Source organism: Daldinia caldariorum (genome assembly GCF_022478825.1).
Source record: "Daldinia caldariorum strain CBS 122874 unplaced genomic scaffold F4812scaffold_17, whole genome shotgun sequence".
In the NCBI taxonomy this organism is placed as follows: Eukaryota; Fungi; Ascomycota; class Sordariomycetes; order Xylariales; family Hypoxylaceae; genus Daldinia; species Daldinia caldariorum.
This window is the reverse complement of record NW_025953053.1, coordinates 426,591-444,495: the sequence shown is the minus strand read 5'-3', so window position 1 is coordinate 444,495 and position 17,905 is coordinate 426,591. Positions and strand designations below refer to the sequence as shown.

Genomic DNA, 17,905 nt, shown 5'->3' with positions numbered 1-17,905 from the left:
AGATACACCATAAGCCTATGGGCGTGGATGTATGAAATAGGGAGAATACGAATGGACTAAGACTCGTAATGCCGACTTGACATGCGGCAGCTGATATTTTATCCCGCCTAAGCAAAGACTTTGAAAATACATCCGAACGCGACAATTTAACTGATATTTGATTCCCAAACGGCTAAAACTCGCAATAAGATGTCTAATTACATCTATATCTATCAAGCTTTACGGATAGCACGTATTAACACGCGCATTGAAACAAACGTGCTTCGTCGATCTAACAATCGCATAGTAACTATGCCAAGTGTGTAGCTTGTTTATGTACCTACCTGGTATGCGGAAGTCATGTATTAGATTATTAGACCGTCTGGGCGTACCGGGACGGTCATCCCGATTGAATATCTGACCTTGGCGGGGGGTTGGCGCGAATAGGACTCAGTACCGACTCCCGAATCTCATACGAGAATGGCAGACCTTGGCAGGAATCAAAGAAATTATTTAAATATGCGACACAGACTGGAAGAGCTTTGAAATCAAATGTGGTGCGACTTAGTCTAGAGCGACTTGACTGGTGATGATACCTACCGTAGGTTAGGAGGTAGGTAAGTGTATGTAATCCATCGGCTAGGTTGAAATACTATTAGCACTTTAGGCAGTTAGCAAGAGGAATTCATGGATCGTATATTGTTTCGTCGGCTTTTAAGGTTGATGCTATGTTGGTCTGACATCCTTGCCTCGCATGCGAGATAGACCTTTAGCTTCATCGCATTCCTTTTAGATTTGCTGTATATGTACTCCAATGTTCCCTACTAGAGATGTCGCGGCAATGGAAAATCCCCGAATTGAATCGAAAAGGATCAGATGCGTGCTGTGCTATTTTAAGAATCCAAGTTTTACCGGATATAGAAGCTCTGCAATCTCGACATGCCTTTTCGGTTATGTCGCAAAAAATGAGGATGCTATTTTGAAACGAGCTGTTGTGTTCCTGTTGGTTGGTTAAGCAGAACCGTGTAACATATAAGTTATAAGTGAACTGTTTCGAGAGTTGATAGCCGATCTAATTGCTAAGATAGAAGCTCAATTCCGGGGATGTAAACAAAGAAGCAATCAACTCCTCGAGGTTGTTATTAAGGAACCTGAGTTATGATAATAATAGTGTGACGTGGTTCGATGACGAACGTAACTCTTATATAGGTAGAACATCCATACCCAGATCCCAGGATCCAGCATCGGTAGGATACGAATCAACGGAATGAGTGATAAATAGAAGTTGTTCTGTAAATTCTGGACAGGTGGAATTAGGTATACCTTAGGTACTAGGTTAAGAATAAAAACAAACAAACCCAATTTTAGAGAAGGAGAGAGAGAATATCGAATGTTCTGTTGAATGTTGCGCAGAAATAAAGGCAGCTTTACCTAGTGAGTCCAAGGCGTACGTGGATATATAAGACCTTAAATTTCTCCTTCATTCAATCTCATCTCATCTCTTATTGGAACCGCATAAATACAAAGTTAATTGTGTCCACTAGAAGTGCCGAGGGTGGGAAGCATTGGAAATAAATTTGCTCCTCTTGTGTTGCCCAGGTTAGGTCCTTAACGGTTTGACCGTTTATTGCCGTGTTTCTTGTTTCGGCGTTGGCTTGGCAAATTCGCTCTACCCAGCTGCACAGCTAGTTTTTGTCGTCTCGTATCTTAGGTATCTTCATCCTAATGGAATAGGTACCTACCTAACCTACCTAACCTAACCTAGTAGGTATATACCTAGGTACTTATATGTAGGTATGTGGCGTGCATAAAGATACTTGAGGTTACGTCGCAATGTAAATCTGTAGATCAAGATTCAACCAAGTAACGCAAGTACCTAGCATTGACACGGCAAGTCGTTATCACCTAGTTACCATTCTCATTTGAATTTTGAATTCCAAGTACATAATAAAACGTACCTAGTTGCCGTTAATTCAAACCCAATATTCGTCGCTGGATGGCGGTTTAATGTAGGTGAATTAAAGATGCCATGAAGCGTACAATATTAGGAATGGATACGAATAGTAATTGGTGGCGATGGTGGTGGTACTTAATGAAGTTTAACCGTGTACGTGCGTACCTACCAATATGAGTTTCCTCATGCTGCTCTTGGTGGAACACACACATTTAATAGCATAATAAGTATAAGAGGTATGTAACGCCACATGATCTCAACTGCTAAAACCTGTTACATACATGTAGTACGTAGGTACATGACATAACATAACCAAAATAATTAAGCGAAATAGGGTAAGTGACAAGAACAATTACTTGTGCTAGCATAGGGAAATCCACGCTATCAAGCACTTCCCATAAATCAGCTCCAGCTTATTCGAGCTTATGCGAGGATAAACCCGACGTAGTGCAAGACGGTACAGTAAGGATAAATTCATAAATCCCGTAAAAGGCTTAGATATGTCCTTTTCCAGGACGCTCGGGCCAATGGAATTTACCTAATCTGTGGAAATGGTGTATATGCATAAAAGCATGCTCGCTCAAGTTTCAGGGGTTTATGTAATAACTAGGACTGTTCAATCAATTAAGCCAGCTAAGGTGCTAAATCTGCGTGGCTTGACACTACTGCAAGGGGTCGGGTGTGGGAGCCCAATAAGAGGGGAAGCTGGTTCGTCAATCAACAGGTAGCCAAACAAGCAAACAAAGAAGACGAAACTCTGGGGTTCAGAGGTAATGAAGACGAGGGGCATTGTGAAAAAAAAAAAAAAAAAAAAAACCAGAAATAAGAAATGATTAATACTTGTATAACAATGTAAAATAATCTGAAAAGAGATAATGAAAAGGATACTGATAATTGTGCGACTTGGAGTTCGTTGGAATGACCAGGTAATGCACAGATAAAATACAAGATACTACCTTGCAGATGTAACCGGAAAGCACGGTATCTTTAGGTACTTAGGTACACAGTTTTTCCTCCCCCCCCTGGTCCGAAGCAATTTCCCATGTTCTCGCTTGACATTCTCTTTCTAGTATAGAAGCGTAAGGAGCCTGCAGCTCATCGAATTAGAGACCCACTTATTCCTATATCCATTTACGCCCGTCTGAACCGAATGCTGGTGGCCGCCTGCCAGCTTTTTTGTCAAAACCGTCCGACTGCTACCACACGGGCATGCTCAGCATGTTCCCATTAACAAGTCATCCGCCAGTAAAACCGCTAGTCACCCAGTGCAAATACTACCTAGTAGGTATTGTACCTACCACACCCTAGCTGCCTAGTTCTACTGCTTAGACCTCATAGGTTTAAGGTACCTCCTCTAAAATAAGTACCTGAACACCTCTTACAAGTTACATTAGGTACCCAAAGGTAAGTGGATTCAACCCTGTGACTGGGGTCCCATCCCAGTTTTGGGTTTCTCAGCCTGTTTCTCGCAAACTCACCTCTGCATCCTCGTGTCTTTCTCCCTCCCTCTTCTCCCTTTCCGACCCAACACCCCGACCTGCCTCAAGCAAAAAAACAACCCCCATTCCCACACTCCCTAAAGTTACTCAGGCCAGTCAGTCCACTCGTTTCCTCGTCCGATCTCGACGTGTCTCTCATTTCTCATCTTCTGAATTCGTCGTTTTTGTTCATTTTTCTCACCTTTCGCACTTTGCACCCTTCGTAGGTCCATTCACCCGGCCGTCGTGACATTGACCTCGTCAGCCAACAAAGAAGAGAATGTGAGTAGAGAATTACCAGCACGATACTTTTCGTCCTCCGCCTCGAGCTTGTCACGTTGTCCACCTACACCATACACCACCTACAATACCGAGAAACATATACTTTGTTCCCCGATCATTCAGCATCGCACCGAGCTTCCTTAGGACTCATCAAAGGAGATTTTATAACGACGTAATTGAACATAAGGGATTCTAACGAATCAATTAATCTAGTCGGCCATTGTTTTTATACATTCCTTTCACTTGTTCGTGGGTCTTGCCGCCGCCGAAAGACCACAAAGGGGCCGTATAAATCAATTACACCGACGTCACTGCCGCAGATACTGTCGTCAAAAGACACAGCATATCTCCATCTACATGATCTAGACAACTTAGTTGCGGTCCGGACTTGTACGACGGATACTAATCGACGACCATCGAGAATTAGTACGAAATACGACAATAATATTATCGGCTCCCTCCCTAGAGGAGATTGAATCCAAGCCACATTAGATTCCTATCCTCTCTAGTCGTTGATCGGGTTGAGAGAATTAGTATTTTGGCATCTTTCTACTGACCTTTTTAATCTTTACCATCATGTCTTTTCGTCAACTTGCCGTTGCGGCCATCCTGGCCTTAGCTTCACTTACCAACGCGGCGGAGAAGCCGGCAGAGGACCCTATACCGGGCACGGATACCGTCCACGGATGTTACAAGTCAGTGGGAAACTTGAAGCTTGCGGAGACCATCGAATTCAACACTCAGGGTGCATGCAACACACTGTGCCGTAGTAAACAGGCCCTCGTTGCTGCTTCCAATGCCAAAGACTGTTACTGCGGTAATCAATATCCCAGCAAAGCTGATCTAGTCGACGATGACCAATGCAACGAGCCATGCCCTGGTTTTAAAACAGAAGCTTGTAGGTTATTTGGAAACTCTGCGTTAAACACGATGCTAACATGTTAATAGGTGGTGGTCTTGATACTTATACGGTTTACAATACCGGAGAAAGGGTAGCAGTTGGCGAGGTATCGTCTTCTAGTTCTTCTACTGCTACTCCTTCAAAGACCAGCTCATCGGTCAGCGATATTCCGGCCACTACCTCTGGTACGTGCCTTTTCTTATTCCCAATTGTTTCACGAATTTGGACTAATATGTGATGCAGAACCCACTCAGACTGTAACAGCCTCCAACGAACCCGAGAAGGGCTCTAGTACCAACGTCGCGGGGATTGCAGCTGGCGTTGTGGTTGGTGTTGTCGCGATAACCGCCTTTGGTGGCGCTGCTTTCTTCTGGTTGCGCCGAAAGAGAAATGCCGAAATTGAAGAAGAGCACCGACGAAATGCCGCTGTCAATGCGTTTATTAGTGGCGGAAAGCCTCCGAGCAGCAGCGGTGGTCTCTCGATGTCCGACTCTCGTCTCGATCCCGTTATGAACCGACGAATGAGCGACGGTAGCATCGCTGACAACCAAGATTACTCGCGAAGAATTCTAAGGGTATGCATCATGTCTGATCAAAAAAGAAAATCAAGAAGTGATGTGAGCTAACTAGGTTTGCAGGTTACCAACGCTTGAAAACCCCATCGCAGATATCACGATGAACGACTTCCGCTTGTAACACATTTTATTCACATCGGCATCAACGGCGTTTCATGGTGGCCATTCGTCATTGGATGATCGATCAGACTAGACGATCCTTGGCGTTATTTGTATTGAGGTGTAAGGAAATACCATATTGGGTGGTCACAATATAGGGCGACCCTCCCTGGCCTTGGTACTACCGACGAAAATTTCCTAACGCTGTCCTCTCCTTTTTCTTTTGCACGTTGTTGACTTGTCATGTCACAACTTGCAGTTCGACATCAACTTCGGAATTTCTCGCGAGATATACCAGGGCCCGGGCCTGGCAACGGGAGAATGGACCGCATTCTTGATAGGGCGAGTTGCGGTTTAGCAGCTTTGCTATGCGGAGATAGTTAATAAAAAAATGAAGCCGGAGGTCTTGGCAACGGCTCAGAGAGGGGGAATTTGTGCGGATGTAACCGCCTTGCGAGCGAAGAGTTCTGATAGAAAGGATTAAGCATTAGTGAGTGAGAGGACTTTGCTGTATATTATTCAGATAGTCCAAATGACTAGGCATTTTCTCGTGGACTTTGGTGTATACGTGTGTATTGTAGTTCTGTTGTATATGTTACTTTGTAGGTTTCTTGTAATGACGTTTATTGAAACTTGATGAAACGGGTTTGTGTGTGAAACGAGTACCAATATCACAATGTACAAGTCTGATAATATATGCCTACCTACCTCCTACCTAAAGGATGAGGCAGCCCGGGTAAGTTAGCGTCGATCAACTCGGCCAAAAGAGAATGAGGCCGGTGCTCCGTCGACTCTGAAACCGGGTGGATGAAATACCCATTACCTAAGGTATCTAGAGGTACCTAAGTACATGCATGATGCATGTGCCATGTGCATATCTAGGTACCTAGGTACTTGTATCACTGAACTTACCTAAGCGGCAAGCCTACGCCCATAAGGTCACGTGGACCCGAGTTTTTTTGAGCAAGTGCATACAAGTGCATACCTCAAGGTTAGCTTCGTCGCGTTAATTTCAATTCAAATCGCGACTGTAATTCCAACCACCCGCAATCATCCTAACAACATTTATTCCTCATTCCTCTCTACCTTAATAACCACCACCAGTCTCTAGCACGACTCATACTTAGTTGATGCAAGTTCATGACATGATGAAATTCTAGGTGGATGGATGATGTACCTAGATCTACTGATATATCCGGTTCCTTATTGTAACCATACCTAGGGTGTGTTTGCAAATAGCTACCTACCTAACATTTCAAGGTCTATTTGAAGCTCCATTTGAAGCTTTGCTTGCCATCACAATGGCCCCGACAACAGTGCCTCGTGTGCGCCGGACTGCGCAAAATACTCAATACACGTACATCTCTATTCTATCACATATGTCCCCCCCTCGTGTCTCAATCTAACGTGGGCTTTTAGGTATACCCTACCTCGTCGTATCCATGCTGTTCAGACATACCCTGTTCTCTCGCCGCAGGGTGCGACTATCTTAATATACGGCCATGAGAGTGGCATCACAATCGTTTGGCGCGGGGGACGTCGATTTAAGCCCGAAGTATCTAAAGAAGCCGAGCGTGGCCCTACATCTAAGCAGAATGGCAACCCCCCTGCAGATGCTGTTATGATTGTCGATTCCGACGATGAAGATACCTCACCCTCTGGGAAGGGAGGGTCGTTTGTTGATACGCCACAATTCGAAGACTCCCTCGACGAGGACGCACCATACCCCGAAATCGTTCAAACCCTTGACCTTGAGTTCGGCACTGCTGTCTTCCACCTTGCAGCATTACCTTTAACGCCTTGCACGGCAGAAGATGCTTCATGGGGAGGCGCGGATATACTAAAGGATAGGATGGTATTTTCTGCTTCATGTGCTAGTCGCGAAGTCTTCCTGATTACCTTACCTCTTGTTCCTCCATCTCCTCTGAGCAAAGCTCGAGCCGAGTTACAAGAAACTCTCCTAGCCGGAAAAGCTGGCAATGGCAAATGGGGTGAGACTATGACCTTGCTAGCTGGTCAAGTAAAAGGCAGCGATGCCTTAGCAATGACCCTTATTAGACCGAAGACCGTATTGGAACGCAATAAGTCGAATGAGCGATCACGATCAGAATCTAGTGCATTGCCTCGCGTTGTAGTAGCCGCTCACTCGCCCGAGGCATCTGGCGCCTTACGTCTATGGGACGTGCCCCTAGAGGAAACATCCAAAACAGGTGGACGGATCGAGCCATTCCAAACTGAATTCCTACCCAAACCCCTCACTTCCATCTCATTTAACCCTACCCACTCAACCCAGCTTTTATGTAATGCATCCCCTGAAGCGGTTAGAATATACGACTACGCACTTGCATCGATGCCTCCCGACGATCTATCTGAGGGACCATTTCCTTCGCAAGGCTCTTGGCTCATTTCGTTCTATCCACCTTTTGCCCGACCTTCTTCTTCGCGGAAACCGATACTGGCCGCTTCTTGGATAGCTCACGGTCGTGCTATTCTTGTCCTCCTTGCGGATGGACAATGGGGTATTTGGGATATTGACGGCGTCTCCCCGCAGGGACCTGCCCTGTTCGGCAAGCCTGGGTCTGGTATCCGTGGTGACGCATTAACAGAATTCAACATCTCAGGATATGTCGAAGGAACAAGCCCTCTACGAAATCCCGCCTCTCAGAGGAGCTCGAACGGCGGTCCTGACTTCGTCCCCATGACACCGCACTCCAGACGTGACGCTCTTGCAACTTCCCACGGTCCTGAACGTTTCGCACCAGTTAGAGGAGGCATCGTGGTGACCCCGCTACCAGCTAGTCCAACTACAACAGCTGACGAGAGCGTTGTCTTGTGGATCGGTGGTGCTGAGCACGTTTTTGTCATACCCGGCGTTCTTAAGTTCTGGGATGCCCAGATACGTAAGGGTGCTGGCGGTGGCGTCAATCTCTTCAGCGGAGCACAGCCAACTCGTATGGTGCGACTAAACGATTTAAGCGTTGGGCTGATGGGCGAACGTTGTACTGGTGTCGGAGCCATCGTTCGCTTTGTTGAAAATGGCAGCGCAAGCCTATCTGGAAACGAAGGTTTGCCCGTTGAATTGTTAGTGTGTGGCGAGACAAGGCTTGTGATTGTTAGGGAGAGCGAGACGGTTGTCGGCACTAAGATCGGCGGAGTCATCGGTCGCCGGAAGAGATCAAGCGATCATGCAAAAGAGAACAGCGCCATCGTCGTCTATCCTCGACCGCAACAGCCGGGTAGCGTCGCTTACAACCTCTCGGTTGGCCCCAGAAGGAAGCTCTCGAGATCTAGTGCGGACGGTCTCTTTGGTGAAACGCCTTCAAACGATACTGTTAATACGCAGGCCCAAACGGAGCAGCGGCCTCTACAACTACCAACAAGACCGAGAGGCGGGTTTGCTTTTGCAGACAGCCTCAATGCTGCCGCTGACGTCGAGCAACAGGAACTGGACGATGAACGAGACGTCGAGGTGGAAATGCTGGATATAATGGAGATCGACCGCGAATTGGATGCTCTCGATAACGGAAGAGGCCGTGGCCGTAAGAAGGTTATATTCGACTCATAGGCTTAAGCGTTTTATATCAACTAATGCGTCCTATATTGGTACTACTGAAAAGGGGTTTGGAGTATGATGATGTATGATGCCTCTGCTGATGCCTAGGAGTTCGGGGATGAAATTAACCATGGGGGGATAGTAAATTGGGAGCATTACTCGGGCCCTTTTATATCCTCTTCCTCCTGAGAAGCTTGCTAAATGTGATCCAGATCCTAAGAAATCTCCGTGTTAACTGTCCCATATCCTACGGTTCCGGCCTGACTATTATTACCTATCCTATCTATTTTCCCATCAGTCAAGTGACATTTCCTTTTCCGCGCGGCAAGGTGGAGCACAAGGCGAGAACCTTCCTTGAAGCTCTGTAATCCATGCGGTACATTGAACGGGACACTGACTGCACTGCTCCGGTGTCCCGAGCGTCATTATCTTTTTACACATGACGCGCGCCGACGGTTCCAGGAGGGAACATTGGGAGGGGGCTCGGGTTGGTTCGGATTTTATGCGAATTGACCATTTGCCCTCCCGCCCTCAGACGGCCCTGCTATCTGTTCTGCGCAACGCGCGCGAAAACAGGGGGCTGAGAAGGGGGTGGGAGACGGGATCGTCGGTACATTTATTTATATGTTTGTTTACCTTACATGAATTCTCTTTACCGGGGGTATATTTACTAGTAGGAACACATTACCCAACTTGTGTTCCACCAAAACTAATCGTGTCCTATCCCAGCTACATTATACTATATAGTGACACTCTAATCGAGCCTACCTAATGTTTAAGCCGCCCACCTGTGGGACCCAGACCTGGAAAAGGAAACCAAAAAAAAAAAAAAAACAGTAAAAAACGTACAACACCGGGGTACATAAAGTTGTAAGTGAGAACTACGAATGTAAGAATGTAAGGTGTTCGTGTTGAAAACAGCTGCTTCATCTCAACGAAGACGAATTGTATTTCTCACAGTGAGCGGCAAAGGCGGGGTGGAATAGATGGTACAATCCCTAACAGGGCCAGAACGCGTTGAACAAGGGGCTATGAAAAGAGCTCCACAAATGCTAGGTACCATACGCTGTATGGCTTCTGACAGACACACCGCTGAGCCAAAAGTGTATTTCTTAATAGCACAAGTGCTATTACAGTCTATCTGACCATGAGTGGTATTACCACCTCATAGCTTCTCTATTGAACGTTATTCAGTAGACCTTGTTTGCCTATCCAACAAGTAAATCAACAGCCTTCATTTTCCTTTTATTAACTTTTCTCAACGCGCATTCATTCTATCTCACCTCTTCTAGAATCTTAGATATTATGGCATATTTTAGGCACGACGCTAAGGAGAAAGCAAAGCAATTCATCCCATTTCTTGACGGAGAGTTGATGATGAATACCTCTTTGCCTATTTGCTCGGCAGCGGTGTTCAAAAAGCCACAACTCCGCAAATGTCCTTTTGACTTAACAGCTATTGACTTGAAACGTTCGCGCTTACTTGATGGCGGGTTCGATGGGTTTGTATGGAAGATTCGACTTCAAAATAAAGCTTATGCTCTAAAGGTGGTAAGTTAATAACGAATTTGATTGAATTATTTACTACCTTAGGTACTGTACTTACTATAAGAATTAGTTTTGGGATGCGGCGCCGCCTGAATATGAGTATCATTTCGCAGCTCAGCGAGAGTGCCAGAACGCCGCCTTACTTCAAATGATGAAGGCTGCGATAAATGAGGCTACAACAAGCTCTCCGATTTTAATAGACCCTAATCCGAAGACTATGAAGGATGCCCTAATCAATACCTTGGCCTTCTCTTATGAAGGCCGCCAGTCTCAATTCAGAAAGGATACTAGAACCATGAAGATATCTTCGATGCCGCGTATGCGGCAATGATACGGATGGGTAAAATTTGACGGCCATATGTTCCTCGACTGGCCTATGAGACTCCGACCACCAACCTTTTGCATCGATAAAATCAAACGAGGCTTTTCCGCTAACAAGGAATACATTGGGATTATTTACGAATATGTGGAGGAGAGCGAAAATGATCCAGCTGTTGTAGAAGAGGTGGCCGATTTCCTCTGGCGTGCTGGTTTCGGTTTTACGTGGTCATCTGCTGCAAATATCTATATCTCCTATTCAGCCCTAGCGACTTCATTCCTCTCACTGAAGCGAGAAACTGGAAGGATGGCGTCTTAATCGACCTTTCCGATATCATCCATGCCAGTGGTTATGGATGGCGGCCAAATCTCTTTGGGCCAAGGAAGGCAGAGGGAATACTCAAACCGTGAAGCCGATTCCTTTAAGCCCCGGGTAGATCAGGATGCCGTTAGTACTCCGTCTTTGGGACAGGCGAGCGTGATATATTCGTCGATGGTGTTTTCTACCTGCTGCCTCGGAAACAAATCCGGATAGCACGTCGCTGGTGCTGATTATGGTCCTGACGGATAGATTTAGACTGCTGTCGACTTGTCTAGGTTGTCTTGACTGCATGGTTCTTTTTAATGTGAATTTTTATCTTATGCTGGTTATAGGTACCTAATCTAATATTGTTGCCATAAAACAAACATATTTCTAGAAGACTTCTTCCCTGAAATAATTCATATACCTGTTATAGTGAAGATGTCAACGTCCCAATATCACGCTTGCCAAACGAGAAGATCGTTATAACATTACAACTGGTATCTAAAGCACTTCTTCATATTGTGTACCTATGTATGGCATTTATATGGGATGCCGTATACTTATCCCATATCAAAAAACTGTCTTTCTAATATAACGTCGTATATCGTACACGTCTCCCACCGCCCAGAAAACCAATAACAGATATGTTACCTTGTACCTACCCCAAAGCATCTCATTCTGGTATCAATCTTCACACCATCTCCAACTCTCCCTCCCAATGCTCGCTTCCCCAAATGCAACAAAGCAAATCCCAAATATGCAATTTCGTTGTCTTCTCTTTTTTTTTTCTCTTTTTTTCCAAGCCTAAAATGCATAACGTCCCCATGCAAATGCAAATTCATATGTATGCGTATATACAATATAGTTTCGGTGATAAGCGAGTGCAAGTAGCATGTTATATACAGAGCTGCTGGCTCTCGAGGAATTACGGCGATTGTCTTTGCTGCTGTAAGATCCCCAGCCCGACGTCGGAAGCATTGGCCGTTTCCTTCAAATTCACTTTCTTGCCTCTTCTACTCAACCTATGAGTGCTGAATCTGGGCGATGCTTGAGGAGGACTCGAAGAGATGGATGGGCTACCACCCTGGTCATTGCCAACATCGACGCCAGAGCCGCTTGTCACCGAAATAGGCGACACCTCTCTTCCCTGTCGCGGAGACCCAAACTCCACGACTCTACCATCTGCCAGTCGAATCCCGCCTGAACCAGACCGTGACATTGGCTCAGCTTCCTTTGGTGACTTCGGGTCCTGGTTTAAACTGATCCTGGAGATCCTAGTTAAGCCACTCAATCTTCCACTTGCCGACTTGTGGCGACGCCCGTTACTTCCCCTTCTCCTTGGTTTGAATCGTGAGAGCAGGCTTGGAGAATTCGAGGAGTGAGACAAGCCTCCTGATGCTGTACGTTTACGACCACGGGCCGATTCGTTATAGAGCGAATAACTAGTAATTACAGGTTCAAGCTCAAGCCCGTCTAACCGCGGGCTGGGCTCTGTTTCTACTACGCTTGGGCGACGAGAGCGGGGTCTCTGCATCACTTGAGATCCTGGCGATGAGCTATGTGCTAATGGAGAAGGGGCATGATTCAAAGAATAGCTCGAGCTGTGGCTGTGACTTGACTGGTGGCTCGGATCGCGCGACATAGGTTGACTAGAATAACCTTGCGGATGCAAGTTTGGAGACATGGACGACGCTACCCATGAGGGCGGATGTTCTGGTGCGGGTAAACTCTCCGGTGGACTGTGCGCTGTATGCGGATATGGGAGACTAGGGGGTGTTCGGATCGAAGGGAATGAGTGAGCTAAGGGAAGATAGTCATCGCTTTTGGCAATAGAATGTTGGGGAAGTCTAGTAGAAGAGTCCCATGGATGAGGATTAGGAGCAGGTAAAGAGCGTAGACTGCTGTTGGAGTTGACTTCAATTGGAATCGGTGGTGGGACAAAAGGGCCTGTGGGATGGGATGGGCTAGATTGTGCAGACCTTGATAATACCCCAGAGGATGGTCTTGAAGCTCGCATTGAGGGAGAATGCGAGGGCGATGTTGAGGGTGGTCTCGATGGAGGCCCTGAAGATGACTTGGGTACGTGAGCCGTCTTATCGCCCTCTGGTAAAGAAGTTGTCTGCGCCGTTGGAGGGGCTGGTAATGGTGGCGATGTAACGGTGAGAGGAGTCGTAGCTAAAGGGCTAGATACTTTGACCGGAGCGAGCCCGTCGAGTGACACGGAACGATCATTCTCCCTGCGCCTAAGGATTGACGTGGCGGCACTACTTGGTGATGGGATTGGGCTTGAGAAAGTTACAGAGGGAGAATAATCCTCTCCAACTACAGCTTCGGCGTATGATGGCCTGCCGGCTATCAACCTTGGACGTGTGGCCGGAGTAACATCGCTGACGGATTCAATGTTACTCTCGATGCTTTGTTGTTGCGATGAAAGCGAGCCCCTGTTGATACGATCGAGGGTCATTCGTGCTTTAGTAGTATCGGAAGAAGTGCTATTTGTAGGGGAGCGTGGTCTAGCCATCTGCTCAACAGTTGACCTGTTGATAATGCCTTTTGCTGTCTCGCGGCTAATGCTAACGCGTGGGTCGCTCAGTATCTGAGAGGCGGCTCTCCAAGAACCGGCATGGTCACGGTAGCGCCGCCCGGCGTGCCGTTTGATAGTTCGATGGTTGGGGCCGAACACCCTCCTTGTAACTTCATCATCGTCTGGCATTGACATTGACTCGAAAACTTCTGTTGGCGCTGGTTGTGGCGTTACAGTTCTTGAATGGTCTTTATCGTCGTATGGTACGCCGTGCGGATAAGTAACATGCCAATGATAAGGATTATAGTCGCTGATACTGTAGATTGCTGGAGACTCTAACGGTGACAGCGGTGAGTTTTCGTCATACAAGATATAGGGTTCGGCTATGCTGCTATTGCTCGGAGGCGTTGACGTATCCTCTTCAGATAGACTGTTTGTCCGCTCGAATACAGAGACCACTGCTGGTTCAGACCCTTGACTAGAGCCGTCCGTGATTCGTCTAGTTAGTTCATCGATTCGCTTATCAATGGTGTTCAAACGTGATTCGACAAATTCTCGGCACTGGGTGAGTTCCTTGTTTCTTTTTTCGAACCGGCTTGTATGGGCTAGTAATCGCTCTCCGTGGATGCGAAGCCTTCGGAAGTCTTCAGGTACTCCTGTTTGGGGGTCGTCGGTAGCTCGGCGGTCGCTCATGTCGAAAGCTTTGCAGAAGACGCATATTGCCCGTTCCAACCAGAACGATGCTTGTTTCTCTTCCGCAAGCGCGTCAACGAAAAAGGCCTGAACAATTCCATGGATTCTTAATATATCGAGGCTATCCTGACCCATATCGACACTGCGAGTACTATGCGAGCTGGCTGAGGAGGCTTCGGTATTCTCATTTCTTTCCACGAGGGCAAAGGCAATGAGTATCTTGAACGTGTTATTCAATGACGACCTCCGAGTTTCGGGATCTGTAGATTTGACTGGTGTTCTTTTGTCGAGAGCCTTCGCTCCTATAGACATACTTAGTACGGCGGAAACGTGGCTCAGAAAATACGGTTACGTACCCAGTACTACCATTTCGACAGGTATATGCGTGCCGAAGAAAGACAGTAGAGACATCAAGTTCAGTGCGGCGACGGCACCTCTATGCTCTAGTTGTTCACGAACCGCCCGATACGCAAGGAGATTGCCAACCTTCGGGCGACTTCGGAACGACCTCAGATACTTCGCTAGGGGTTCTCGGGTAGCCTTTAGCTGTAGCGCTGCAACATGAATCATGAGAGGCAACCGGTCCATTAGTTCAACCAGCTCTTCGGCACGTCTCAAATCATCTTGAGTGTATGGCTGCCTCTTGCCCATCTCCTCGAAGAGTAGTTCCTGGGCTTCTTGTTTCGTCAACGAGTCCAGCGCTATAATCTGAGGATTATCAAACTGGTACTCTTCGCCCGCTGTTCGCTCTGTTGATGTATATATTATTCCGGTATTCCTCGTAAATGGAATATAATCCTCAAGGCCTGGAAGGTCAAAATGAATTCCATCTAAAATAAGTAGCCAATTGTCGTTGGTACTCAGCCATGTATGAACGGCCTTAACCATCTTGCGCGTATCGATGAGTCCATTGCTATCTAGGAACGTGACCTCATTTAAGCCTACCGTCTTTGCGATGTCCCAAAAGCCATAGTCTAGTTCTTCCAGTGATTTTGCCCTGATCCAGAAGACGCCGCCGGGGTAGTCATATCTATGCTGGAAAACATACTGTCTTGCTAGATGGGTCTTACCACCGCCAGGCATACTTTGAATCAGGACAGAAGAAGTCCCGACCGACCTTCTCTTGCGGTCCATTAGCATTTTATGGAGTAACTTCAGTTCTTTGTCCCGACCCTTAAAATGAGTGTTAGGACGAAAGACCGTCGGCTTCACGAATAGAGGTTCTTGAAGGGGGTCATCCTCAGATTTAGACTGTTGAGAAGGGAAATATTCTTCTTCCGATGGCTGATTAGGCGTCACTGGGCCGGTGATGAGCCGTCTAGGGTGGTGATCGATCTTCGAAGGATCTGGGGTTGAAGGCAACGTAGTTTCATTATGGTGCTGTGCAACTACAGAAAAAACAACAATCAGCTACGGCTCCTCGATCTCCGGTATCTAGTGCTTTCTTGTGAATAGTGATCATCGATCTCCTCAATCTCAAAAGGAAGCTGAACATCTTCAAACAACGCGCTCCCCAAATACCGATTATGATAGCGGTTTGAGCTACTTTCTAAAAAGGGTGGTGTTGGTAACCTACTGGATCCTTGGCCAGCCTGCTGTATACGCTGCGAGTCAATCTAGTCGGGGTTAGACGTGATTTCGTCGTGATAAGTGTTCAGTTTGAGAGGGACATACCCATGGCTTCATTCTCTCTTCTATTTCGTGCTTAGCCCGTGCTAGTTTCTCATCTTCTTCCACCCTCCAACGTGTGGCGATAACGTCCGGTGCGGCCACAACCCAATCTCTAAGGGCGGTAGCTATAGTTCTATAGCCTGGCGCATTTCTGCTCTCAAACTTGCACATCCCAGAGTGAGTTGCCTCGATCGCAAAATACGTCACGCCCGGAAGTTGGGGACTAGCGGAATGAGCGTCAACGATTAGCATTCTGGTTCCCTTCAGATCCGACTTATGGTTTTCGTGCGCCATGAGAATCTTGAATCTTTGGTAGATGTCGAGGAAATGAATATTGATGTTTTGTAAAGTTTCATTATCTCTTTTGAGCGTTTTTAGAAGAACCGACTCTGACTGAAAGAAGGTCCTGGGGACTACAGCGTCTGACATTGCCTGCAACATCGTACCCCATGCCGCCAGATCTGAGCCTGTATGCGGCGTACCCAGGAAGATCATACCATACGTAGATACATATATAGATCGGTAGTCTTCATGCTGCGAGGACCTTAGGTCGTTGGAATATAAAAGAGCGCGCTTCACCAAGATCCCGCCTAGGCTATGACACACCCAGACGATGGGATTATGAGATGTTTGCTCGTCCTTTCGATAGTGGGTGAGGGACGTTACTAATGTCTGCGCATGTACGTAAATGAAGTTATCGCTCGGGGTTGACCCGTGCTTCTTCGAGTATACATCGGCATTATATCCATAGACGAGGATATTCGCGCGGGCATCTCTGAGGGAAGTTGGAAGTAAGTCGGTAGGCCAGAAGACGTTATTCTTGGCCGTCCATGTCTTCTGCGGATCGCCGTTGAGTCCATGGACGAGAACGATATCTACCTTGGCATCAGGGTGTGTGTACACTGCGGTTGTCTCGTAACGCGAGATTTGCTTATTGATCGAGCCCTGCGGGGGAACTGGGGTTAGCAAGCCACTCATACTTGTAGATAGGAACGAAGCCGTCCGAGTCTTGAGGATTTGGTTTGCTCCCAAAAGTCGGATTAGGAAGCATCGCCAAATATGAGCGACTACCATAACCAGACTTCGGGGTATGAAGGGCAATAAGTCTACGAAGAGTGACTTGGATGATATATCAAACCCCGGATAATCTCAGATAGGTACATATGAAACGAACGGATGAAAAAAAAAGAGAGGAAGGGCTTAAACATACCATGCTTTCTTGAAGACAAGAAGAGGACTCAAGCCAATATTATTATTATTACCTTTCGGGTAGTAGGTGTGTATGTGTAAGAGCTGTAACTGGAAGACGTGCTTCTCTACTTATAAAGGAGGGTCAGATTTCACTGCGATCAGCGTCGCGCATGACATCAGGCGTAGATAATGACAGTAACGGAAGTATGAGTTCGGGATACATCGAAGTATTAGACTTGGGGAAAGGTTATATACGGTATACTTTGAAGAGTCATAAGAAATATACTAGATGGGCAAGTAGATTTTCGGCAATGCCTGACCAGTGGTTACAAGACAAATCCCCATACGGTTGAGTAGTTCTCCATGTGCGATTCCATGTGCTATTAACACGACGTTGCCCTGCTTAAAGTTGGAAAGGTCTGATGATTAAACAGTGCTAAGCTTCGGTCGAGGCGGAATTTGAGGGTTGGTCAAACAGGTCACATCGAAAAGAGAGACTTGGGTAATGGGGGTGTACAGAATTGAAGGGATGAGAGTAAAAAAAAAAAAAAAAGTTGAAAAGATGCAAGTAGTAAGTAGCAGGAAGTAGCATCACGGGGCCCTGTTTCTAAGTTTCGTCAGCTGGTTCGGTGTCTATGGGTGGTGCACTCTGCCCTCAGTCTGAGGCTCAGCAATATTTTTTTAGTTTAGTCATACCTTTCTATTTCCCCACACCATCCTTGACCAAGCGACAAAGTTACTACTACTCAAAGTTGCGAATTTGCATAGGGAGTTATTACGGTATGTGGTTGCCTTGTAAATTCCCCTTTACCTGTTGTTGTATGAAGACGTTCCT

General features: G+C 46.6%; 5 protein-coding genes across 5 annotated transcripts; 3 read left to right on the top strand and 2 right to left on the bottom strand.

Moving 5' to 3' along the window:
- Nucleotides 1–4,269: 4,269 nt before the first annotated feature.
- F4812DRAFT_462256 (uncharacterized protein) lies at nt 4,270–5,247 on the top strand (the record flags this gene model as incomplete). The annotated part of the gene is made up of 4 exons (XM_047938009.1): nt 4,270–4,591; nt 4,642–4,779; nt 4,838–5,169; nt 5,233–5,247. The coding sequence occupies 4 exons, from the start codon at nt 4,270–4,272 to the stop codon at nt 5,245–5,247; spliced, it is 807 nt and encodes a 268-aa protein (XP_047787249.1).
- A 1,227-nt stretch (nt 5,248–6,474) lies between these two features.
- F4812DRAFT_144993 (uncharacterized protein) lies at nt 6,475–9,111 on the top strand. Its single transcript, XM_047929661.1, has 3 exons — nt 6,475–6,625; nt 6,688–8,904; nt 9,034–9,111. The coding sequence occupies exons 1-2, from the start codon at nt 6,570–6,572 to the stop codon at nt 8,831–8,833; spliced, it is 2,202 nt and encodes a 733-aa protein (XP_047787248.1). The 5' UTR covers nt 6,475–6,569; the 3' UTR covers nt 8,834–8,904; nt 9,034–9,111.
- An 808-nt stretch (nt 9,112–9,919) lies between these two features.
- Nucleotides 9,920–11,374, top strand: F4812DRAFT_441014 (uncharacterized protein). Its single transcript, XM_047935197.1, has 2 exons — nt 9,920–10,372; nt 10,440–11,374. The coding sequence occupies exons 1-2, from the start codon at nt 10,127–10,129 to the stop codon at nt 10,698–10,700; spliced, it is 507 nt and encodes a 168-aa protein (XP_047787247.1). The 5' UTR covers nt 9,920–10,126; the 3' UTR covers nt 10,701–11,374.
- Nucleotides 11,375–11,377: 3 nt separating this feature from the next.
- On the bottom strand, nt 11,378–16,825 carry F4812DRAFT_441012 (uncharacterized protein). The gene is made up of 4 exons (XM_047935196.1): nt 15,883–16,825; nt 15,785–15,824; nt 14,565–15,596; nt 11,378–14,510 (listed from the first exon to the last, which is right to left on the bottom strand). The coding sequence occupies exons 1-4, from the start codon at nt 16,372–16,374 to the stop codon at nt 11,917–11,919; spliced, it is 4,158 nt and encodes a 1,385-aa protein (XP_047787246.1). The 5' UTR covers nt 16,375–16,825; the 3' UTR covers nt 11,378–11,916.
- On the bottom strand, nt 15,982–17,188 carry F4812DRAFT_144958 (uncharacterized protein). The gene is made up of 4 exons (XM_047929660.1): nt 17,090–17,188; nt 16,546–16,824; nt 16,382–16,474; nt 15,982–16,041 (listed from the first exon to the last, which is right to left on the bottom strand). The coding sequence occupies exons 1-3, from the start codon at nt 17,090–17,092 to the stop codon at nt 16,409–16,411; spliced, it is 348 nt and encodes a 115-aa protein (XP_047787245.1). The 5' UTR covers nt 17,093–17,188; the 3' UTR covers nt 15,982–16,041; nt 16,382–16,408.
- Nucleotides 17,189–17,905: the final 717 nt, after the last annotated feature.